Below are 21,080 nucleotides of genomic sequence, written 5' to 3'. Positions count from 1 at the left end.
GGCTGGCTACAAGCATACAACCAAAGGTACCCAATGTGTCGCAAGGAGACACAATTAATGCACGAGCCCTCGCTGAGATGAGTGATGAAGTCAGCAGCGCTCAGCCGTTTTGTGCGTGACTACCCTTAATTATTCAGCTCTCGGGAATTTCAAGGCTCAACCTTCAAGGGTCTACAGAAACTCATTTGAACTGCCATCCGGGAAGATGTTATTTGGCCATAGTAGTGTGGTAAAAAGCCTCTAATTGATCGTAGGGAAGACAATGGAACATATCGATGCTTCTGACATGGACTAGACAGGTGCTCAGAACACTGTCCTTGCCCAGAGACCGGCTGACATTCCGAACGGATACTAGTCCTACGAGGCATGCGTTCTTTCTGGCCTTACCGGGCACTGGCTGGTACAAATTGGAGCTCGCCATATCTTCATAACAAGTTGGTACGTATAATATTGGTTTGAGGCCTGAAAATAATATGGATTTACTCATGATGATATACAGGAAACCTCGAATAAGTGGATACATTTGCCACTACCATATGGTCAAGGTATAAAGAATCTCGCTCTCTTGCCTCCGGTTGACTTCATATCTTAAATAACGGCACCGGCTAGGAAATATTCTATAGAGACGTAGCCATGTTATACAACGACTCGATCTCAGCTAACTCACCCAAACCTTTGCCAGCTCAATACTCAAGTTCACCCTCAAGCAACAAAGAGACTTGTCAGATAACACCTAGGCTAAAAGGCCCAACATCTATCAATACAAATTCAGAAAGCCTTACAAACTTCAACCTCCTTCCCTTTTGCAAAAGGTGGCGCATACAAGGCCGCGAAGCAGTGCACTGCTTAAAGAGTTGTTCTCCTCTCGATGGTAGTGCTATAGGGGCAATGAAGAAGGCTAGTTAGAACTCACGCAAAGACATTCTATTTCGACCTCTCTACATTCCAAATTATACTCCACAGCCTCTAGACAGGGACAGAATTTCAATCAGCGTGCCAACTAATCCAATGAGAAGTTTCTAGATACTATCTAGTTCCTTTTAGAAAGTATTTCTTTTGTTGTTCAAGCTCGACAGCGAGAAAAGGCTCTTCGAAGCAATAAAGAAGAAGCATAGCAAGACATATACCGCTTTGTCTAATACGCGTGTTCCGAGGCACGGTCAGGATCGCTAAGAATGATGTATCGGCCGGTCCGGTACTCTCCAAGGTGAACCGATGACATCCAGTGCCGACCCAGCAACAGCGTATACGACGGTCGACCGTCCAGGACGAAGAATGCGGTGATCAATTGTCCCTTGTACCGGTCATCAACCATACTAGTTCAGCCGTATCGTTTTTCGACCCATATGCTATGTCAAGCTTGCAATTCAGAGTCGGACCGTCCGAATCTAAAGAGCAGTCGCCACGTGGCGCGGCATGAGGTTGGAATTTTGCGCTTCCATCGATAAGAGTGTACCGGTCGTTAGTAGTGATGATTTTATCATCCACTGCTTATCCTTGGATGTAGGACTCGACATAGAAAAACGCCGTTGTAGAGTGGGCTAGCTAACAAGGGGTCATCGTGCCGAGCCGTATCCCGTTTCCCCGGAACTGGATCGTGAGCGGCTACCTAGTTGGCCCATACGGTATCGTTCGACTGTTCCCGCGAACCCGGCCGTGCTAGCCGTGGATATAGCCGTAACATTCTACTGAGATCTGCGCGTGCTATAGGGACCACATCTACAAGTTGCGCGAGCGAAAGGGTGACTTCGGACTCGTTAAGGACTTCATAGCGATCGGATCCCTTTGCAATCCCTAGATATGACGATTGGCATTCTTAGCCGTATCGGAAGAGATTAGATTGCGGTTCCCTTAGTTAGAGACTAGTTGTTCCCCCTTCCCACGGTGAGTGCTCGATTCTACTAGCCTATATCTGTGGAGTGGCTCTGCTAGGCCTACACTGTCCCCCGTTTCGACCCGAACGCATTTATAGGTGGATACGTAAACATAGGATAGCTCGACTACCGGATTGCAGCCCGTCCGAAAGGTAAAGAATAGCAAATTAGGAAATCCGGAAGCAAACTTAGTTCGTACTACCGCCACGTTGACTTCGCTAACCGACTAATCCATAATTCTCTCATCGCCGTCGTCGAGGTACTAGACATAAGCGGTTGAAGACACTGGCACCGGTTGCTGTAGTGCGGGTTTGTGGAAATAAGGTTGGAATCTAAACCTGCGGTGGAGTGGTTGACCACTTTTCTCCGCTAGGGCTGGGACTGCTATCGCTATTGTCGTTCTATAGCGAACCGATCTCGAAGCCGCCGCTTCTCATCTGCCGACAATGGAGCCTTACCACAGTTCGGTCCGATGTGTCCCTTTTGACCACAACGGAAGCAAGTGGTTTGTGACATGTCCCGGAAGGGCCATGCAATTGACTGGGATATCTGTCTGGATCTCCTGATTCAGCACCCGACGCTGCTTTAGCCCGCCTCCGACTGCAGACTGAAATGGTTGCATTCGTCCCACGAGCTTCTCAAGAATATTGTTCTGACCAGCAAGGGTTTCTGTGATCATATCATCCTTCGCTTTTACAACCACAAGGTCTTCAAGGCCCGCCCGCTCGCTCCGGCATGTTTTAGCGATCTCAATCCTCTCTCAACCGTAACCAGACGTCCTGATTTACGGATATTTCGCTGTTTAGCCAGAATGAGTTGTGCAAGGTTTTCGCTAGCGAGATTTTGTGCCAAACACCTCCTGCAGTGGATTGCTGGATATGGAAACCGTGAAACTATTCAGGGAGTAGTGGAAACTGATGATGTGTATTTCTTAAAGAGGATGATGATCAAACTAGAATACGCACGCCCGACCGGCAATTACTGAAAAGGGGAATTAGAGGGTCGTCAACGTCCATGACTACCGCCCATGTTTTCTGGTATTCTGCTTTCTAGATAATAAAAGGCTTTACAAAACTCAGAGAGTGATATCTCAAGTGCCTTTATCTACTAGTCGGCTAAAGCTTAATATTATAATCTAATTAATGGATCGTCGTAGACCATATTGTAGAAAATCTTTAAATGCTATAACGCTTCACAAATGGACCTTCAACGCAGATGACTCTTGACATTCTGTACGCCAAAGCATTATGCGGATTAGTCACTTGTAGCTGTGCACCAGATGTTATTGTGGTCAAGGAAAGAGAGGGTTGAAGGGTTACTAAACCTAATCAGGAAATGGGTAACTTCCATTCACTATAGGACGCAATTGATTTCCTCCCCCCTCTCCTCACGCTCTTGAATGGCTCTTTTCTTTTCTGATAAAGAATAACTAAATTCCCACGATGGCGCCTCCGCTCAAGAGGATTCGCGACGTTATTCGCAGTTTCATCGAAAGAGATAAAACAGAAGACGCTGAGCTATTGAAATTGGCCAAGGATCTTGAAAAAGAAGCCCCACTCCCCAGTCTCGCCATCTCGTCCCTGAATTTAGGAGATGTTCAAGTCATTCTAAATCTAAAGTTCATTCGAACCGACCCAGAACTCAGCCTTGTCCCATCGATCCCACTCACCCCCGCACTCAGTAAGCCAATCAGGAACAAAGTAAAGAAGGTCATATGGGGCTAATTTAAATCAATTTAGATGACCAGATCGAGCTGATAGATGAAGTTCTCAATAATAGTGTTTCGAATGAAGCCAGCATTCGATGGAAACTCAATGCCTTGATGATGCACGCTCACCGGATGGCCACGGCGGACAAAACCGCTTCCAACCAACCAATCAGTATTCAGACTGAATCGCTTTTCTCCATGGGGCCAGTAGTGCATGATGAACAACAGTGGACTCTCACAGGACGACCCGATTACACGGTCTGGTATGGAAACAAGGATCATGTGTCCCTGAATGTGGTCGTAGTTGAAGCAAAATGTCAGCAAAGGGGGTTGACCGGCCTTCCCCAAGCGCTCGCGTATATGGGTAAGTGCTTCAAGGCCTCTCTGAAATTGATTTACACTCTAACTCAATTCAGGTGTTGTCCATCACCAACGCAAAAAGCTCGGCAAGCGTGACTCTACCGTTTATGGTGTCACCTGCGATGATGTTGAATTTCGATTTTTGAAGTTGAATGATAATTCGGAAGTAAGTTCATGTTTATTATGTCATTGATCTCACTGGATTATTCTAACATTTGACTAGTGGTCAGAGAAGCACGTCACAGCGCGTGAACAGCAGTATGAGCAAGCCTTCGGTCTCCTTGTTTTTCTTATGAAGAAAGCACTTTCACTCTCCCCGATTCACTCAAAAGAATCTTCTGCTCAGACATATGATACGCAAGGATCGAGTCATGCCTTGGGATCGCATGCTGAAGACCTTATGGATGAGCAAGAGTAGGCTTTATGCTTCTTTACCTTTTATTATTAGCTTGGTCTAAGAAGATTCTCAACACGGATTGCTGACTTGCTGCCGCAAGCATTCTTTTACTTCTTGAACTTTCCGTAGTTGACTTTATTTCTCTAGATGGAGGGAAATCATGGCAGTTCCGTCGTCTCACTCATCGATGACGATCAAGGCGCGGCTGAATCAATCATAGATTCGGTTCGATTTCTACATATCTAGTACTTCTACGGTTGTCATAGTCTAGACTGACCCCAGGCCCGAAGAAGACCCTTTTCTTTATGAGCCGGATTAGCATCCTAGGTCATGAATGTTCAACTACGGGATTGTGGCCCTCAATAATCCGCGTCCACATGGTAGTCCCTGTGGGTCGAATTTCACCTCCGGAGTCAAGTGACCAGAATGCTCAGCGCCAACCTCTGAGCTCGTGGTGAAGCTGTGATACTCGAAGAAGATGCATAGTGAACCAGGCCTCATAAGCACTATGGCACGCTCAGAATATCAAGGATGTGGCATTTTGTAAGTATTTCCTTCATATTTTGAGGCTTTACTGACCTATCCCATTCAACCTACCAGACAAGACGAAGGGGGACGTGACAATCCAAGAATGAACCGTTCGCGTATGGATTGTTCCGAGGTGCAAAGACCTGATTGAATTTAAATTTGTGATTTTAAGACATCGATTGATGCAACAACGCGTTTCACTGCCCTTGCCCATACTCCTCGCTTCCCGACACCTCATAAGATTCATCGTAAACCTCTGTCTCCAAAGGTCTGCCCTTGATAGTAAGTTGCTGAATTGGTAGAAAAACAAATAGTAGACGACACCACTCCGTGTCACTGCTATTCCGAAATGCATGAGCTGTCCCCCTTTGTACGCTGACATCTCCTCGGCGCAAGTGCCGACATGCACCAGAATCTAGAATCAAATCGACCTCTCCTTCCAGTACAACACCGTAGTCCAGACTCACGGTCCGATGCATTGGAGTCACCTTTCCCGGACGGAGATCGATTAGCCGAAAGACTGTTCCCTGGCCCGTGGTAAGCTCAGGTGGCTGGTGAAGAAATTCATCGTACATAGCTACATCGGCTTCATCATCGATCGATGCAGGAACACTGGTTGTTGCGTAGAGGAGGGCAATCTCGCCATCTTCGCCAGCTGGTTTGGATGGGATATAATCGGGAATTTGGGAATGGGAGACAAACACTGCTTCGCCATCGGTACTGTGGGTGGTGATATAGCGGTGGATGTAAGGGAGGTCGTTGTCCTTGTGGGGGGACATTGCGAATTGACCGAAATGGCATTTGGAACCTATGAGAGTTGGGTATAGACACAAGTGCTAAATGGGTGTAAGTCCGTAAATAATATGCTCTTGCTCTCTTTCTCAGTATCGGAGCAGAAGCCACATCATGATGGCATCATCTGGTTTCCAGGTGAGATACTGTTTCGTGACGACATTATAGAATAATTACTTGCAAGTCAACCAATAATAGCAGCCTCGTTTGTCGACCATCTAACTCTCATAGTAGATACTAACAGTAAATATACCGAACGTCTTAAGCGATGTGCCTTGTCCATGATATTTGCAGGCTTGTTCCCGAGATGATCCTCCAGCATACGCCTGTGTCCGCCAGAGGTTTTAATTCCATCTTTCATCTCACTTGTCATTTTTCCGATGCATTCATCCGGACTTGGGCCATTGTCAAAGTCGGATTCATCGCCTTTGGCCACCAGAACCTCATTCCAGAGATTCCAGTTCATCGGTCCATCCGAAAGCATCCGCCAATTGCGAACACCATTGTCACAAGTCCCAATCACATAGACGTCGTATCCACGAGTCTCCATGTCGGCCGATATTTCCATGTTAATCATAACACGGGAAAGATCTTCTTTTATCAGCCTAGGCAATCTTGAACAAGGTGCAACATTTAAGCTTGTTCCCATGACAAGCATCAGATCTGCCTCGTGAACCTGTTTTTCTTTCTCTTCGAACTCGGCGGGAAGGTTCTGTCCGAAGAAGACAATATCGGGCTTCACCACACCATAACATCCTCTCTCAAGACAATATGGTACTTCGCCAGCAGTAATAGCTTTCTTCATCAGGTCATCAGGATAATGCATCTTGCATTTGTAGTAATGCTGGTTTTTCCACAGGCCCAAAGTACCTTTCCGGTAGGGACGCCTGCATCTTGTTCCAGCCAATCAATGTTCTGGGTAAAGAGCAAATGCAACAGTTACTTCTTGGCAAGAAGGCCAAGAAAGGCATGTGAGAGGGTTGGTTTCAGGTTCCAAGATGACGTGCTCTTGCAATGGCGTAGAAAGGCTCTGGGGTCTAGCAAAAGTAGTTGATAGGAGATATAGCCTCAGGGTAGGGCAATTTCAGCGGCGTAAGCTTGTCGTAAAGGCCAGCGGTGGGGTTTCTAAAGTCTGGGATTCCTGCTGCAGTAGAAATCCCGGCCCCTGTTAAGACCACAATACGCGTGGCTCCAAGGCTTTCTGAATTCGAGGCGGGTGCACTGACGTGAGCGTAGTCTGCATCAGTAGTTTTTGCAGTTCCTCAAACCTTTGAGGAGTTGAAGAACCCCAGGGGTGCTGGAAAGAGCGTCTTAGTGGGGATGCGTGACATATGTGCTTTTGAGAAAAGCCATGCCGCAAAAGGAATTGCTCTACAACTATTGTGTAATCTGTCCACAAAGTATAGACAGTTCCATAAAGCAATATGAAACATTCCTTTGTATCAGAATAGATTTACCAATGCACAAAATAACGCCAAGTCCCTGAATCCTAACTGGGTATATTCCTGTAACTCATGCTCTTGATCCTCCCGGAGAGATATCCCGTAATGCAACAGAGTCATAATTCTCATCATTCAAACGATAGAACTTCCCTTCTGGACTGAGGGAGTCACGAACCCACGGCCGACCAGCTGGGTTCAATGAAACATTCCCTCCAAAGTGCGTAGTCGGGCCGTCCAGATCAGGTACGGGAACGTCTATGCGCTTTTTATTAGGTTGACTGCCGGAGGATGTTGGTTCCTTATTGTACTGCGAGTTTTGCAAGCGGAAGACCCGAATGATGAGTGGTCCAAGGGTCGGAAGGCAGGCGGCGATGATGGAACAACAGGACTCGACGCTGGTCCAGAGGGAGACGCGAGCGACGCCATAACTGGGATCCGACATGTCAAAACCAGGGAAGCAGCTGAGGCGGACAACAGAGATGACACAAACACTGCATGACAAACGTTAGTAGGTATATATCAAATAAAACAAGAAGAAGCATACAAAGCACCCATGCCAAAGGCACCCGAGATCATGATCTTTTTCCTCAGCGAGAGTTGTAATGACCACACCATCGGCACACTGAGCGCAACAACCATGATATCTGTTACCATGTTGAAGCTACCATTTGCAATTCCGAATTTTCGCATGTCGATGCAAGTCTTGTTCTTTATTGATGTGTCCCAAAGTGCCTTCAGCGGAATACAGGTAAACATGGTCGCAAAGAAGCATGATATCCACCAAGCAATCACGATACCGCCAGCGATATAGGCGGCAATACGAAACCTGGCATGGACGCTAAACACACGGTAGTATAGTAGTAGTACCGAGACTTTCGTGACAGTCTGCGTAAGGAAGTAGACTTGTTGGAAGGCAATGAGGTTCTAAAACATGGATAGACAATTAGCTTTCTTATCAATGGAAGAAAAGCAGTTCATCGTTGAGGTTTACCTTGGCGGTTTCGACGCGCTGCCACGGAGTGAGGGCTTGGATATGGTGGCCGGCATTCAGGTATTTGGCTGCGTAGAGGATGCCGATGGTGAGCGAAAGCTCGCAGACCTGGTTCAGCAATTGTTAGTCAAATCCATGAAATATGAACTTCCGCCCAATTGCGATGCGACAGCGACGACGGCAATCATACCATGGCTGCAAAAATAGTCCAGTCATCCCACCAGAAATTAACATTCGCGTATACCCTTGATGCGACGCGCAAAAGCACGGCGAGGAAGGCGAGCACGGTCATTGCGATCACCGCGGGGAAGGTGCCCCCTGAGTCGTCCTGCGCCAGATAGGCTGGCGTCAGAGCAGCCATGGCAGGGATGTCGTGGAGAACAGATGCAGGGCGAATTACATTCTGGTCTGGACGAGGAAAAGAAGGCAGAGGAAGGAATTGTAAAAGCCAAATCAATAATAACGGTTAGAAAAATGGTAAATAATATTAATAAGGAGGGTAGTAATTATTGTTATGTAGGGTCGCTAGCATGACTTCATAGCGAACTAGTCACCAACGAGTTAGAGCAGCGTTCTCAAGGCGCAACCAGAAGGAACTAACCGGAGCAGCGGGACATAGCCCGCGCAGTCACTGGACAAGAGGAGAGTTACAGTTTTAGCCTTTCCCGTCCTTGGAAAAGGAGGTGTCCGGTTAATAATGCAGCGCTCCACATCGTGGGATTTCTTCGCCCGCCCCCATCTTGTAAGGAAGACTGTTGAGCAGGATATTCGATCCCAACTCCTGCTTAAGGCTAGTGGCAATCCACAAGCCCCCTCGTGGCCGACGCTCGAACCATAGAGTCGATAGTACATACTAGTTAAGGATCTGTGAAAACGCTCGTACCGAGGCTGTGGCTCACTATCTCCTTAATCTTGCCACATGGCGTTTGTTGGCAAATTAGCAAAAATGGGTGCTTGGCACTAAGGCGTGAGTGGGTCTGCCCTTATGTAGCTCCCAATTCGTAGCAATAATCTCCGACGCACTTTTACTCAGTGTGGATTCAAGTCACAAGACGGACTGCTAGTTAGTACATAGTACTATAGAAACATAGGCCATCTGTAGCATGTGTCAAGACATGGTTGTGGCTTAAAGCTTGGCAGAGTAAAACGCCGGTTACCGGCTTTTCGCAGAAACAAGGGCCTTACAATGCCAGTGTTCCCCGCACATGGCCGTGGCTTGATCGATTTTCATGACACAAGCCCCGAATCATTGCTCAAATGATTGGCGGAGCTACTTTTGGCCCCTGCATGCTGTGTAAAAACTGCACAGTAGTTAATGGGGCCGGTATGGCTGTTGGTGAAGAATGGCGTTGCAGGAGGCTTGAACTAGAAGAATTTTAGCCAATTACTGTTACTACTGTGGACCAGACTATGTATTCACACTCGTAAATATTGGCGGTGTCTGTCTGCCCCAATAATTCTTCAGTCACGCGCACAAAAATGCGGAGGACTACACAGATCTTTGTTCCGTCCGCTGCTAATTAGTGCATCTGGCCGTGATAATAAGCTACCGTTGCTAGTAGAGTTTTCAGAGTCAACCAGAGATTGATTGTACAGTCGCGACCGTTATTGCCTTCCATGTCAGAAACATACAGAAGTCTTCCAAACCCTAATCACATGATAAGCTAATCCCGATATGGCTATTTAAGTAACGGTCTGTTCTGAGGTTAAATGATAATACGCGTGAAATCATGAGGAGGCGACCTTTCTGCCACAAATAACAAGTATCCAATATATGTAAAGACGTAAGGCGGCAAAGTGTGCAACCCAATAAGAAACCGAGATACATGCCCGACTTGAGGGCGGGTACTCCCCAATTCGATAAAACACTGGATTTTCATGATCTGTAAAAGATCGGCCCGATATCAGATTAGGTCTCACTGTACAGAAACATCCAAACTTTCTCAACTTTGTTCCCCGCCAGTCTGTCCATCTCGGGTCGGTTGGCTGGGAAGCGGGGAACAATGGCATTCGCGAGTACGAGGAACCCCTCAGTATTAAATTCAATATCCGCACTTCGCACGACAACAAAATCCTTTCAGTCAATAACGAAGTATCGATATCTCCAATTGACGCCTGGTTTCAACAGATTGCTAAAATACTGAACTGAACAGTGCTGAAGATGGGTGAGTTCAAATCTCAAATTTAAAACCCGCCGGACATGGAAACTGATGAATGAATGTTTCATCAATGTAGGTTACTGGGAGGTTAGATTACCCTTCTTGTTGGGCGGACATGAAGGTGATTTCACATTTTCTTTTCTATCTAACTGATATGAGCTGGATGTAGGTACCATGCCAGTTCTGCAAAGTCAGCTTCAACATCAAGCGGATTAGGATGAAGGACGAGCCGAGGTCGGCGGCCATGAAGAGTGGTCACAGAAATCAGTGGATTCAGGGGCGTCAATTCCATAAGGACAAGGAACAAAAACAATTCGAACGTTCCCAACGGGGTGGCGACGATGATGAGGAAGAGGATGAGGGAGAGGAGGAGGACGAAGATACATATGAGCTAAAAAGTTGCTCATCGTCGACGGGCTGCGGCATGGTGCTCCGACCGGATCCCTTAGGTCGCTGGTGGGAGGATCCTGCAGAATTTTGGCTGTATGATGATGATCCCGAAGGTGGGATCCTCGTCGATGACCCTAGTTACGAATACCAAAGTGATCCGGACCACGAAATCCTCGAGTATAGCTCAGAAGCCAGTGGAGATGAACAGATCTCCAAACGTGACGACATGAACATCGACGAGAGTGGCCCAGCCGAGGTCCAAGAGTGGCTTTTCAAAGTAACAGGCCCAGATCCCCCGGAATTCGATATAGAATTTCAGCCTCTAGATTCACCATTAGGTGTACCGCTATACTTTAGAACCGGCCGAGTGTGCACGGTCAATTCGGCCGCTTTCGACAAGACACTCCTCCGTCTCGAGCATGTCGGGGGTCCAGGCTGCCGACATTATGAGGCGTACGTTGGAAAGCATATTTCCGTCGAGGAGATGAGAGGCTGCCATACCGTCCAGGGCATTCTTTGGAAGAAACCAGGCTTAAAACCTCGGTCTGATGACCTCGAGTTTGAGCGTGAGAGCAGCTATTTTCTGACTGGTATTGCTGAAAAGATGCCGCCGTCAGGGTCCTGGTTGGACTTTTACCCTGTTCGATACGGTGCGGATAACTACATCGAAGCCGAAACGAATTTTGTTCTTGAGACGGTTAGTGCTTCTTCCTGTCTTGACTATGCTTTGTTATATGTAGTTTCGTGTGCTTATCTACGCCAAATGCTTGGACACAGACCCAAGAGCAACTGAGAAGTGTCGCGCTCCCATTCCACCCAACTTGCTTCGAGCTTTATATCCAGGCCACACGCCTGTATAATAACCGTGTCGACCTCGACACCTTAGTCCATATTAGAGACGAGGCTGCTATTGAACGGAAGAATTTTCCTACGAAATGTAATCAGGATGTCGAGGACGCAACAGACCAGGTCTGGCGACACAAGGTAGGGCATGAATATCTCGTTGCAAATCCAGTATTTGTACCTGGCCTTAGGGCCATTCTTGAGTCAGCTATCTCCACTGATAAAAATTTCAGCGTGCATGAGAGCGCCTTTGGGAAAAGGCCACAACACGACGGCCTTTCGCCACAAGATCCTTTTCTAGCTTTACCTCCTGAAATCATCCTAGGTATTTCCACCAGCCTCAATTCTTCTGAGGTGGCTAGCATTAGACTTTCCTCCCGTGCATTCACGCATCTTCCGATCTCGTTATTTCGTCAGTTTGTTCTTGACGAGATGCCCTGGCTGTATGAAGCATGGTCCCCGGAGACAAAACCCTACTACTGGGCAACCGTCGTAGCTCGTGATTTACTTGATGAGAAACAAGAACGAGCAAAATTCAATCGGGGTCTCGAGAAACGGCGTGAGGTTATTCGCAATCACGAGCCAGGAATTTATAACGAGTTTGTCACAAACGAGCCGGAATGGGAATCGCCGGAGCGGCCTGGGTGGCAGGAGATCCTAGACATGGGACCGATCACCCTACCCCGGGATAAAACAAATTGGTATAAGGTGTTTTGTGATATCAGATCGAACTGGAGCTCGTTGAAAGGACTGCGAAACCGCGAGCGAATTTGGGAAAATGTGAAGCAAGTTGTGGATGCGATTAAGAAGGTCCGCGAGGGCCTCGGCTTTTACTTGGACGAAGATGACGACAATAAGGATAAGGATGCGGGCGATGACAATGGTAACTAGAGTAAATTTGGCGATTTGATGTTCCTGGGCGGTTTTTCTCGTGCTGGCTGTGTTCGCATCCTCAAATTAATGCTGGACTATATTTCAAGCGTTTGTAGGTGGAGAGCGGATATGAGTCGGAAACTCTCAAAAGACGGGGCGGAACCAGAGCCTGAGTGAATGGAGCCATGTCAGTGCATGGAGGGGTACAGTGGCACTGCAAATATTCCGACACTCCATCCCAGATGTCCTAACTCCATGCTGGTCGAAGCTCAACAGCGAGAAATACAAGCAAGGTATCCGCCAATGGCTGATACGTATTGCCTGTGCACCGGACTTAGCGTCGAAATGGTATCCCAAAATGGTTTAACGTGCGGCATAATCGGAGTTAATAATAGTCGGCATAACTAAGTTAACTGTAGTTATCGCATCTTCAATCTCCGATGATCTCTCTCTCGAGGTTGCAACCCCATGGTGTTTCGCGGAAAGCCGTCAAAAGCGTGCGGGAGATGTCGGATCCGGCGCTTGAAGGTAAGAGCGGACGTATTTTCACAGAACAAAAGTAGTTGAACATTGGAACAGTGCGATTTCCGCCCAGAGGCATGTAGCCCATGTCGCAGGGCCAACGTTGTCTGTCATGGCTATCGCGACACGCAGCAGCTTCGTGTCCACGATGAAACCATGTCCATCCAGCGCAAGGTATTTCTGCCACGGTCGCTGCAACAGCCTATCGAGATACAGGCGCGCGACGCATTCCTCGCCCACTATGTCGCGCCCGTCTCACGCGGCTGGGATTTCCTCGCATCCTTCTCCATCACTACCCCATCCTATCTACTTTCCAGTCTGGATGCTGTGAGCCTAGCATATCTGGCCTACCTGCAGCACTCTCCATCAATCTTGGGCCAGGCCAGGTCACAATACTCGACGGCACTGAGCTTAATGAATAAGGCGCTTCTGCCGGCTTCAAATGCGGCGTCCAAGTACAGCATGCTAAGGGGCTCTATGCTTTTAGATCTCTTTGAAAAGATCACACATTCGGGTCCCAGCAAAGTGGAGTTTTGGCGCAGCCATATCGATGGGTCTTTGGCCCTGATACAGGCTTTGGGCTTGGATTTTTTCCGGGACTACCCGTCCCTGCGCATCCTGTCTCGGCTTGTTACCAACTGTATTATCTCGTGTGTGGCGAGCGCGACTGCTGTGCCGCAGCAGCTGATTGAAGTGCGCGCACATCTTACTCGACAGGTGAACCCAGAAGACCCCAAGTGGAAGCATTCCACTATCATGATCGAATATGCAGCCTTTCGCGAGGCACTCAGAAGATCGCTTTGGACTTTGCCTGAGTACATCGTCGTTATCCAAGATATTGACCAGAGACTTTTGGATCTGTCCCAGAATATGCCAGAGGACTGGGAGCCCGAGGTACACGCCCTAGACTTGTCCACCGAGATCCCCAATCGCCTGCTATTCTACCGAGACCGCCATGTCACCCAAATGGTGAATGCTCTCCGGCTCGTCCGAATTCTTCTGAATGAATTTCTCCTAGAAAGTTATCAGAAGCAAGATGATATTGACAGTCGACTGTTCGACGAGCCAGCCATCCGTACAATCACATCATTAATCGATGACATCTGTGCCAGTATCCCTCAATACGTGCGCTGTCAATGTCAGTTCCCCACAAGGCCACAGCAGCATTCACCAACCCATACTCTTGACTGCCATCGGCTTCTTTTCCCACTCTATGTCGCTGGACGATCGAAATGGGCTTCTCTGAAGCAACGAGACTGGATAATGCAGCAACTGCGTCATATTCATGCTCACTTTGGTGTTCACAACGCGTCGGTCTTGGTGCAGCTATTGGAATCCCAAGCGAATATCGATCCGTGGAATATATATGCCATGCTGGGAAGCTATGGATTCGCTGCATGAGGGATAAATGTAAGATACAAAATAAACTAACGTTATAAAACATATCATTCGCTGAAAGTCTGCTCTTTGCAATTCCATTTACACATAATGGCCAGAGACCGAATACAAATTTTCATGACCTAAACCACATCCGACGCATATAACTTGACGGGCACACCCAAGTCATGCATCATCGTCAAATTCGATAGCTTGATAGGTTCCTGGCGGGGGTGCGGATCCGCATTCTCAAGGGAGTCAAAGTGCTGCATGAGACGGACCACAGTGTAACTGGCTTCCGTGAGGGCGTATTGCTGACCAAGGCAAATGCGTGGCCCGCCGTTGAAAGGCAGATACTCCCATCCATGCTTAGCGTTCTCCTCCCAGCGCTCCGGGCGGAAGAGGTGCGCGTCGGCGCCCCAGAAGTCTGTGCGGCGGTGCATCGCGTAGACGTTATACATGACCATAGTACCCTTCTTGATATAAATGGGAGACCGATGATCGGGTCCACCTCCAACGGGGAGGGAGGTATCCTTAGTTGCGATGCGGAAGTTGGCGGGCACGGGGGGTTGGAGACGGAGAGTTTCGTTCAGTACATATCGCAGATAGGGGATATCCTTCAGCTTCGTCTGAGTAATTTCCACCCGAGAGTTCTTGCTATCACCGAACACGTCAACAATCTCGCGGCGGAGACGATTCCAGACGTTCGGGTGGCGTGCCAGATAGAAGAAAACAGAGCTCAGCAAGCTGGCGGTGGTATCGCGGCCGGCAAGCAGGATATTGAGCATGTTGTCGCGGAGCATCTTTGGGTTGTCGGTCTCAGCAGCCAGCGCCTCGAGGAAAATGTAGCGGCCATTGGGATCTTTTGATTCCGGATGACGCTTGGATTCAAGGGCGATGTTGACATAGTGGTCGACGACCTCGTGCACTTTGCGAGTAGCATCGCGGAACTCCTTGGGGTTGATGACCCAATACAGACCTTGAGCTCGCGTACGGGCGGAGAGCCACTCTTGCGCGGTATTGAATGCCTCCGCAAAACCGGCGCCATCCCTGACAGAGTATTTCTCCAGAACGCTAGTGGACTGGCCCGACGGAGACATGCAGCCAACCGCTTCGCCGAACAGGAAGTGGGTTGCTGAGTCGAGGGTCAACAGGAAGAACAGGTGCTGGATGTCGAAGCTGCTCCGATCTTTCGGGATCAGATCGATGAGGTTGGTAATGTGGTCGTCCAGCAGGGCTAGATCTGCGACTTGATCTCTTGTAAACTGCGGACGTAGCAGTCCACGGGCATGCGTCCACCCGGGACCATCGAGCGTAAAAATGCCGTCTCCGAGGAAGGGATAGAACTGCTCGTGACGAGTCCCCAAACTGAAATCCTGGAATTGAGTCGCTAGAATCGCCTTGACATTCTCCGGCTCAATGGTCGAGAGCATACTCCGCGAGAGGAAGCGCAGGCGGAACGTGTAGCCGTAGACGGCGTACTGGGAGGCGACGTACTCGATCCAGCGCTTCTCGCGCACGGCTTTGGTGAGGCGGAGAAAGGCCGGAATCCCCCAAAACGAAGTGTCGCCGTTGGTGGCAGGCTTGCAGTGCAGGGCTTTGGCATTCCGGCGGTGATGAAATAATTGGACGAAATAGTTGATTATCAGAAAGGTCGCGTACAAGGCGGCGACAAGGGCGACGAGGGGGCTGGCCAACATGGTGGTGATACCAGATGTGTGTAACCTCGACCCCGGACTGTCCCAAAAGGCCCTAACTATATATTAAGATCTCTTACATATCGTCATTGCAGATGTTAAGCGGGGAGTGGACCAGACCTCGGTTGCGCACGTGAGACAACTCGCAAGCTGGTCTGAATCGGGTTTAGCTACAACAAACTATGCACAAATATGTATCGAAGAATCCTCCCGAACTCCGACTACTGACTAACGGCGTCAGGCTCTCTTCAACCCCATATGCACTGCTCCAGTTCCCCGACTATGCATTCCAGTCTCCACGGCTCTAGGTCCGGGGCTCAAAACAGGGTAGCCATTCCTTCAAGGCTCGTTGGAACAGACCCCGCGACGCTTTGCCTGGGCCAAAGTCTGGGTCAAAGTCAAAGCAGTGCTCCGCGTTAGGCATGATATACCCAAACAGAGTGTCCTCACCCGTCTTCACATTGCACTGGGGAATATCTGTGGAGAATGTGACCCCTTGTGGGGCCCAGCTTTCCGTGGCGAGGGGAGACAGGGTCCGCCACGGGTCGAATTGGCCACCGCTCCAGTACACATTGGACGGGCGAATCGTCCAGCCGCCAGTCCGTTTGTTCAACGCATCCGTCTGGGGCTGTTTCGGGAGAAGACCAGACGCAATGCCATCGGGAAACTGGCGGTGGCAGGCGTACGACCAGTACTCCAGCGACTGGTACTGGGACAGCAGCGAGTGAGGACCGAGGTTATCGCTCTGAAAGTATCCCCACTCCGAGCAGAACTGCCAAGTCCAACTGATATCATCTGGATTGGTTGAAGGCGGGTTCAGAACACACGACAGCGGGAGCGTCATGTTCAGCCCGTCACAATTCGTGTTGTAGTTGAAGTTCACCAGCTGAGTGAAGATCGGCCAGGAGGCGTACCGCATTGCAGCGTACTCATTCCCCCGGCTAGCTGCGAACCCTTCCGGTCCGGCGGTGCTGTTGGTGTCTGGATCGGTTTCTAGCCATTCGCAAAAAGAGCCCAAACTGCCCTCGCCGCCACCCATGCCGTAGGCTTGCCAATAGCCGTAGATGCCCGCCAGCGCTGCGCTGAAGTCGCCATTGTTGTTCTCCTCAGCCCCGGCTCCGAAGAAGGCCGTCTTGATGTTTGCAGCGGACGTTTCATCCCTAGATAGCTCTCCGTCGATGTACTCCAGCGCAGCCTTGATGTCCTTGGTGCAGTTCTCGTGTCCATACCCAACCATGCCGGCGTAGACCTGGTCGAAATAGATACTCATGTCGATACGAGCTTCTACTGGCGCTGAAGAAGCATATGAAGCGAAGATAGTATCCGGGTATTGGTCGCGCGTGAAGGCTGATCGGATGCCTGAGTAAGAGCCTCCGACCATGACCCAAGGCGTGGTGTCCGGCGACAGCTGCTGGCCGTTGCGAGTGAAGTTCTGGGCAAAGTAAGGGATATCGGCCAGAGCTTGCTCGGTAGTGAGGTATTTGAAGTGCTCAGGCGGAGTGCTGTTGCTGATAGGGAACGGCAGAGATTCTCCATAGTATCTACTGCGATGTTAGCCCAAGTATCTGAACAGTGGACAGGTGAGCCAACCTATGTTCCCAGACGATGCCCATGCCATTGAATTCCTTTAAAATTTCGGAGAAAAAAGAGGCTTTGTTGGCAGCCAGATATGCCATCGCCGAGCTTTGGGCACTTGTTTCGCCGACATCGTACACGATGATCGGTCCTCCCGGGCGATAGTAGTCTTCGCTGACCCAGTAGCGGTTCTGGTAGGTGCCGACAGACTCGTCCTCGTGGTCAACGGGAATCTGCATTGCCATCAGGATATGTTACTCAACATTTGTGCCCTAATTTGACTCACCGTCGTCCATTCCGTATCAACCGCGGCCTGCATCGGTCCCATCAAGAAGGGTAGATGCACACGTTCACGGTTTCCATATTCCATGAAAAGATCAGGGCTAATGCCCAACTGAGAAGCAAGCGACAAGTCCTTGCTGAACGAAGCGGCAGTCAAGCCCAGGGCGGCCGCTGTGCCTGACAGCGCCGCCAGAGTCAGAGTCATCACATTGATGAACGAGGAATGCATGGCTGAAGTCGAGATGATTTCCAGACGATCATCATGGACGAGAAAATGCTGTATATAAACACGTTACAAGAGGGCCAAGGCATTCACCGCAGTTCCGAGAACAATTGGGGACAATACTATGAATGCTTGCATTCGTGAAGCTGCTGCGGGCACCCCGAGTGGGTTCGACAATCCTAATCGGGCCACTTAGGCTTGCCAGGCACACCCGAGACAGATCCATTGCGTGCGGCACCGGTGGGTCTACGCCTAGAATCTCCGCGCGTGGCTCTGGTGTTCGATGTAACGCCTCGCCAGGGTCTGCAGAGAAGAGGTACCTCGAACCATGTTTGTGAGTTTGTTCTACACACCATTGGTTTCTGCCCCCGTCGGTCCCCGGCGGCATGGGGTTGCACAGGCAGCTATCTAGATGATAAATATGGGTCGTGGGTGGAGAATTAGGATAACCTCATTTACAGTTCGGGGCCGTACTTTTCATCTGAGACGGAGAATGTTGATGTTTACTCTTTCCGGAACGGGGAGCTGGACAAACAAGCTTCCGAAACCAGAAGTATGTTTCGTGTCTGTGTGCTCTTGTCTAATTGCATGTTCGAGGCGGAGATTAATTTACTATTATCTGACATACAGAACAATGAAACGCCATTGATATTGTTCTGCTGCATATTCTGCCAGCTCTCTACACCCCGCAATTAAACCGATCCACAACAAGAGCTAGCTTAGTGTTATCGGTGGACCAGTGAACAGGGGTATCGCCATTCCTGGAACATTCGGCGCCAACAAGGGATGGCGGCTGAGTGCGGCGATCAAGGTTGATTGGAATGCGTTTAGCCAGCCGGAAATGTGCAGCGCCAAGTGTGAGACAACCACAACAAAAAATAATGCTCTTAATTAAAGCGTTCCAGGTGGATGTCTTCGCAATCGAGGCTACAGTGATGGTTCTTGGCCAGCGTCATGCGCGAACCATGGCTTGAACACCTTCCTTTTCAGTCCTGGCTTCATCTATTATTGAATGTGTGAGCTTCCAGTCCACTATTACTGATATGGAATGATAGAACAAATTCCCAAACAGTCAATGTCTTCTATAATGTTGTATATATTCCTAGAAATTCGAACAGGGCGACGCGCAAAGGCGCTGAAGATCAATATCAACTCCGAGAATGCACCAACCTCCCCCCAACCCAGACAGATTTCACGTTGCGATCATCTCCGTTCCAAACCCACTTCTGGATCTTCTCCTCCCAAGTCTCCTTGCCAAAGAGATCGACATTGCCCACCGGACCAGGCTGCACAAGGCTCTGGCCAGTTCCATGGCTATTCTCCAAAGCGGAGTCGAGCGGGCTCCGATCAGCCTCCTTCAAGCCACCTAGTTGAATCAGCTGCGTGTCCCAGATCATGCCCCTTTCAAAGCCGCCAATATCATCCGCCATGTCGACGACCGCTGCGCCGCCGCGGGTAGCAAGGTACAAACTTTCTTCAATGGACAGTTTTTCTCTTCCATCTGACTTGGGGTGCGAGTTTGTACATGTCTCTGCTTGAAAATCGGCCGTATGACCCAACAGCCTCGAGGCAAGACAGGCTTGTCGGGCTGCCTCCAGGATACTGGGGCTGTAACCCCCACTTACGTCCGTCCCGAGGCCAACGGTCACCCCTTCGTCGATATAGGCGCGAACGGGAGCAATTCCTGATCCAAGGGCCGAGTTGGAGGCGGGACAGTGCGAGATTTTGGCGTCCCGCTGACGAACCAGAGCGCGCTCCTCTGGTGTGAGATGGACTGCGTGCGCGAGAATCGTCCGCGGCGTGAGAAGATTATATTCGTCGTAGACGGCGGCGTAGCTCGCACACTCAGGGAATAGCTCCTTGACGAGGGCAACTTCGTTCTTGTTTTCGGAGATGTGAGTCTGGATGTGCAGTGGTGGGCTATACGACGCAGCGAGCTTGCCCAGGTCCTCGAGAGCGGGTCGCGAGCAGGTAGGCACAAAGCGCGGGGTCACAATGGGCTTGACGAGACTGCCCTTGGGGTCAAGGGTGTGGATGTACTCGATCGTAGACTTTGTCGCAGACAGAGAGTCCGCAGCGGAGAGATCCTTGTAATAGGCCGGGCAGAAATCCGGATTGTCCATGCATACTCTGCCGATGAAAGCGCGCTGGCCACGCGTATAACACAGCGCAGCCAAAGCGTTAGTGGCGGGGACATGCACGGTTGCAAAGTAGGAGGCGCAGGTCGTGCCGTGGGAGAGTGTGCGCGCAACGACTTGATCGTAGACGCGCTGCGCAAAAAGCGGTGCATCTCTGGGGCTGAATTTACCGTCCTTGTGGTCCGATTGAGACCCGAAGCCGGACTCGACCGGGAACGTGTATGTTTCCAACCAGTCGAGAAGAGTAGATGAGCCGAATAACCCTGCGTTGGGGTATTGAGGCGCATGGATGTGCGTGTCGATGAAACCCGGGAAGAAGAACTCGTTCACATCATCCCTGGCAGTCACAATTTTCACTTTGGTCTGTTGGCCCGAATGGCCATTGACCTGAGAGTCCACATCCACCCAGCCTTGCTTCTCCATCAATTGCCGAAAGGCATTGTCGTCTGTTGCCTGCCAATCGAAGTCGGCAATGCGGCCATCAGCAGCAGAAACCCACAACGCACCGGTGTTCCTCAGCAGCACGGGTTTCTGGCCTGCTGGAGGGTTGCGCGACAATTGAATGAACGTGCCACGGTAGACCGTGAAGTCGTAGAGTGATGAAGCCATCATGTGATAAGTGGATATAGAACAAGTCTAGAAGGATGAGTCTAGATGCAGCTGCAGATCAGGGTCCACTAGCGACAGGCATGCAGTAATGACAGAAGGATTGTTCTTTTCAGGGCAGTCGGACAGGCAGATATATGTCTTCTCTGCCGCGCTCACGCTCTTTCCCGAGCGCGAGGGGCGAACGAGAATGTCGACGGACAGAACAATATCGGTGTGCGGAGTTTCCAGGCTGTTCCTTCTTAATTTGAACGTCGGGACTGCTGGTTATCTGGGGAGGAAGGACGCGGGATCAACAGGGCG

General features: G+C 49.8%; 10 protein-coding genes across 10 annotated transcripts; 3 read left to right on the top strand and 7 right to left on the bottom strand.

Moving 5' to 3' along the window:
- Positions 1-3,316: 3,316 nt before the first annotated feature.
- Positions 3,317-4,360, top strand: N7474_005196 (uncharacterized protein; the record flags this gene model as incomplete). Its single annotated transcript, XM_057196611.1, has 4 exons — positions 3,317-3,554; positions 3,614-3,946; positions 3,999-4,108; positions 4,166-4,360. The coding sequence occupies 4 exons, from the start codon at positions 3,317-3,319 to the stop codon at positions 4,358-4,360; spliced, it is 876 nt and encodes a 291-aa protein (XP_057054007.1).
- Positions 4,361-5,064: 704 nt separating this feature from the next.
- Positions 5,065-5,646, bottom strand: N7474_005195 (cupin domain-containing protein; the record flags this gene model as incomplete). The annotated part of the gene is made up of 1 exon (XM_057196610.1): positions 5,065-5,646. The coding sequence occupies one exon, from the start codon at positions 5,644-5,646 to the stop codon at positions 5,065-5,067; it is 582 nt and encodes a 193-aa protein (XP_057054006.1).
- A 197-nt stretch (positions 5,647-5,843) lies between these two features.
- Positions 5,844-7,543, bottom strand: N7474_005194 (Sirtuin family; the record flags this gene model as incomplete). The annotated part of the gene is made up of 2 exons (XM_057196609.1): positions 5,844-6,529; positions 7,273-7,543. The coding sequence occupies 2 exons, from the start codon at positions 7,541-7,543 to the stop codon at positions 5,844-5,846; spliced, it is 957 nt and encodes a 318-aa protein (XP_057054005.1).
- A 513-nt stretch (positions 7,544-8,056) lies between these two features.
- Positions 8,057-8,453, bottom strand: N7474_005193 (uncharacterized protein; the record flags this gene model as incomplete). The annotated part of the gene is made up of 2 exons (XM_057196608.1): positions 8,057-8,200; positions 8,283-8,453. 2 exons carry the CDS (start codon positions 8,451-8,453, stop codon positions 8,057-8,059), a joined length of 315 nt encoding a protein of 104 aa, XP_057054004.1.
- Positions 8,454-8,783: 330 nt separating this feature from the next.
- On the bottom strand, positions 8,784-10,497 carry N7474_005192 (uncharacterized protein; the record flags this gene model as incomplete). The annotated part of the gene is made up of 2 exons (XM_057196607.1): positions 8,784-8,905; positions 10,425-10,497. 2 exons carry the CDS (start codon positions 10,495-10,497, stop codon positions 8,784-8,786), a joined length of 195 nt encoding a protein of 64 aa, XP_057054003.1.
- Positions 10,469-12,375, top strand: N7474_005191 (uncharacterized protein; the record flags this gene model as incomplete). The annotated part of the gene is made up of 2 exons (XM_057196606.1): positions 10,469-11,338; positions 11,419-12,375. 2 exons carry the CDS (start codon positions 10,469-10,471, stop codon positions 12,373-12,375), a joined length of 1,827 nt encoding a protein of 608 aa, XP_057054002.1.
- A 660-nt stretch (positions 12,376-13,035) lies between these two features.
- On the top strand, positions 13,036-14,280 carry N7474_005190 (uncharacterized protein; the record flags this gene model as incomplete). The annotated part of the gene is made up of 1 exon (XM_057196605.1): positions 13,036-14,280. The coding sequence occupies one exon, from the start codon at positions 13,036-13,038 to the stop codon at positions 14,278-14,280; it is 1,245 nt and encodes a 414-aa protein (XP_057054001.1).
- A 119-nt stretch (positions 14,281-14,399) lies between these two features.
- N7474_005189 (cytochrome P450) lies at positions 14,400-15,956 on the bottom strand (the record flags this gene model as incomplete). The annotated part of the gene is made up of 1 exon (XM_057196604.1): positions 14,400-15,956. The coding sequence occupies one exon, from the start codon at positions 15,954-15,956 to the stop codon at positions 14,400-14,402; it is 1,557 nt and encodes a 518-aa protein (XP_057054000.1).
- Positions 15,957-16,257: 301 nt separating this feature from the next.
- N7474_005188 (putative serine peptidase, family S28) lies at positions 16,258-18,039 on the bottom strand (the record flags this gene model as incomplete). The annotated part of the gene is made up of 3 exons (XM_057196603.1): positions 16,258-17,494; positions 17,544-17,761; positions 17,815-18,039. The coding sequence occupies 3 exons, from the start codon at positions 18,037-18,039 to the stop codon at positions 16,258-16,260; spliced, it is 1,680 nt and encodes a 559-aa protein (XP_057053999.1).
- A 1,142-nt stretch (positions 18,040-19,181) lies between these two features.
- On the bottom strand, positions 19,182-20,780 carry N7474_005187 (uncharacterized protein; the record flags this gene model as incomplete). The annotated part of the gene is made up of 1 exon (XM_057196602.1): positions 19,182-20,780. The coding sequence occupies one exon, from the start codon at positions 20,778-20,780 to the stop codon at positions 19,182-19,184; it is 1,599 nt and encodes a 532-aa protein (XP_057053998.1).
- Between the last annotated feature and the right edge of the window lie 300 nt (positions 20,781-21,080).

The sequence above is a fragment of the Penicillium riverlandense genome (assembly GCF_028828495.1).
Source record: "Penicillium riverlandense strain IBT 135883 chromosome Unknown utg000003l_segment0_segment0, whole genome shotgun sequence".
Classification (NCBI taxonomy): domain Eukaryota; kingdom Fungi; phylum Ascomycota; class Eurotiomycetes; order Eurotiales; family Aspergillaceae; genus Penicillium; species Penicillium riverlandense.
This window is presented reverse-complemented; position numbering and strand designations above follow the sequence as displayed.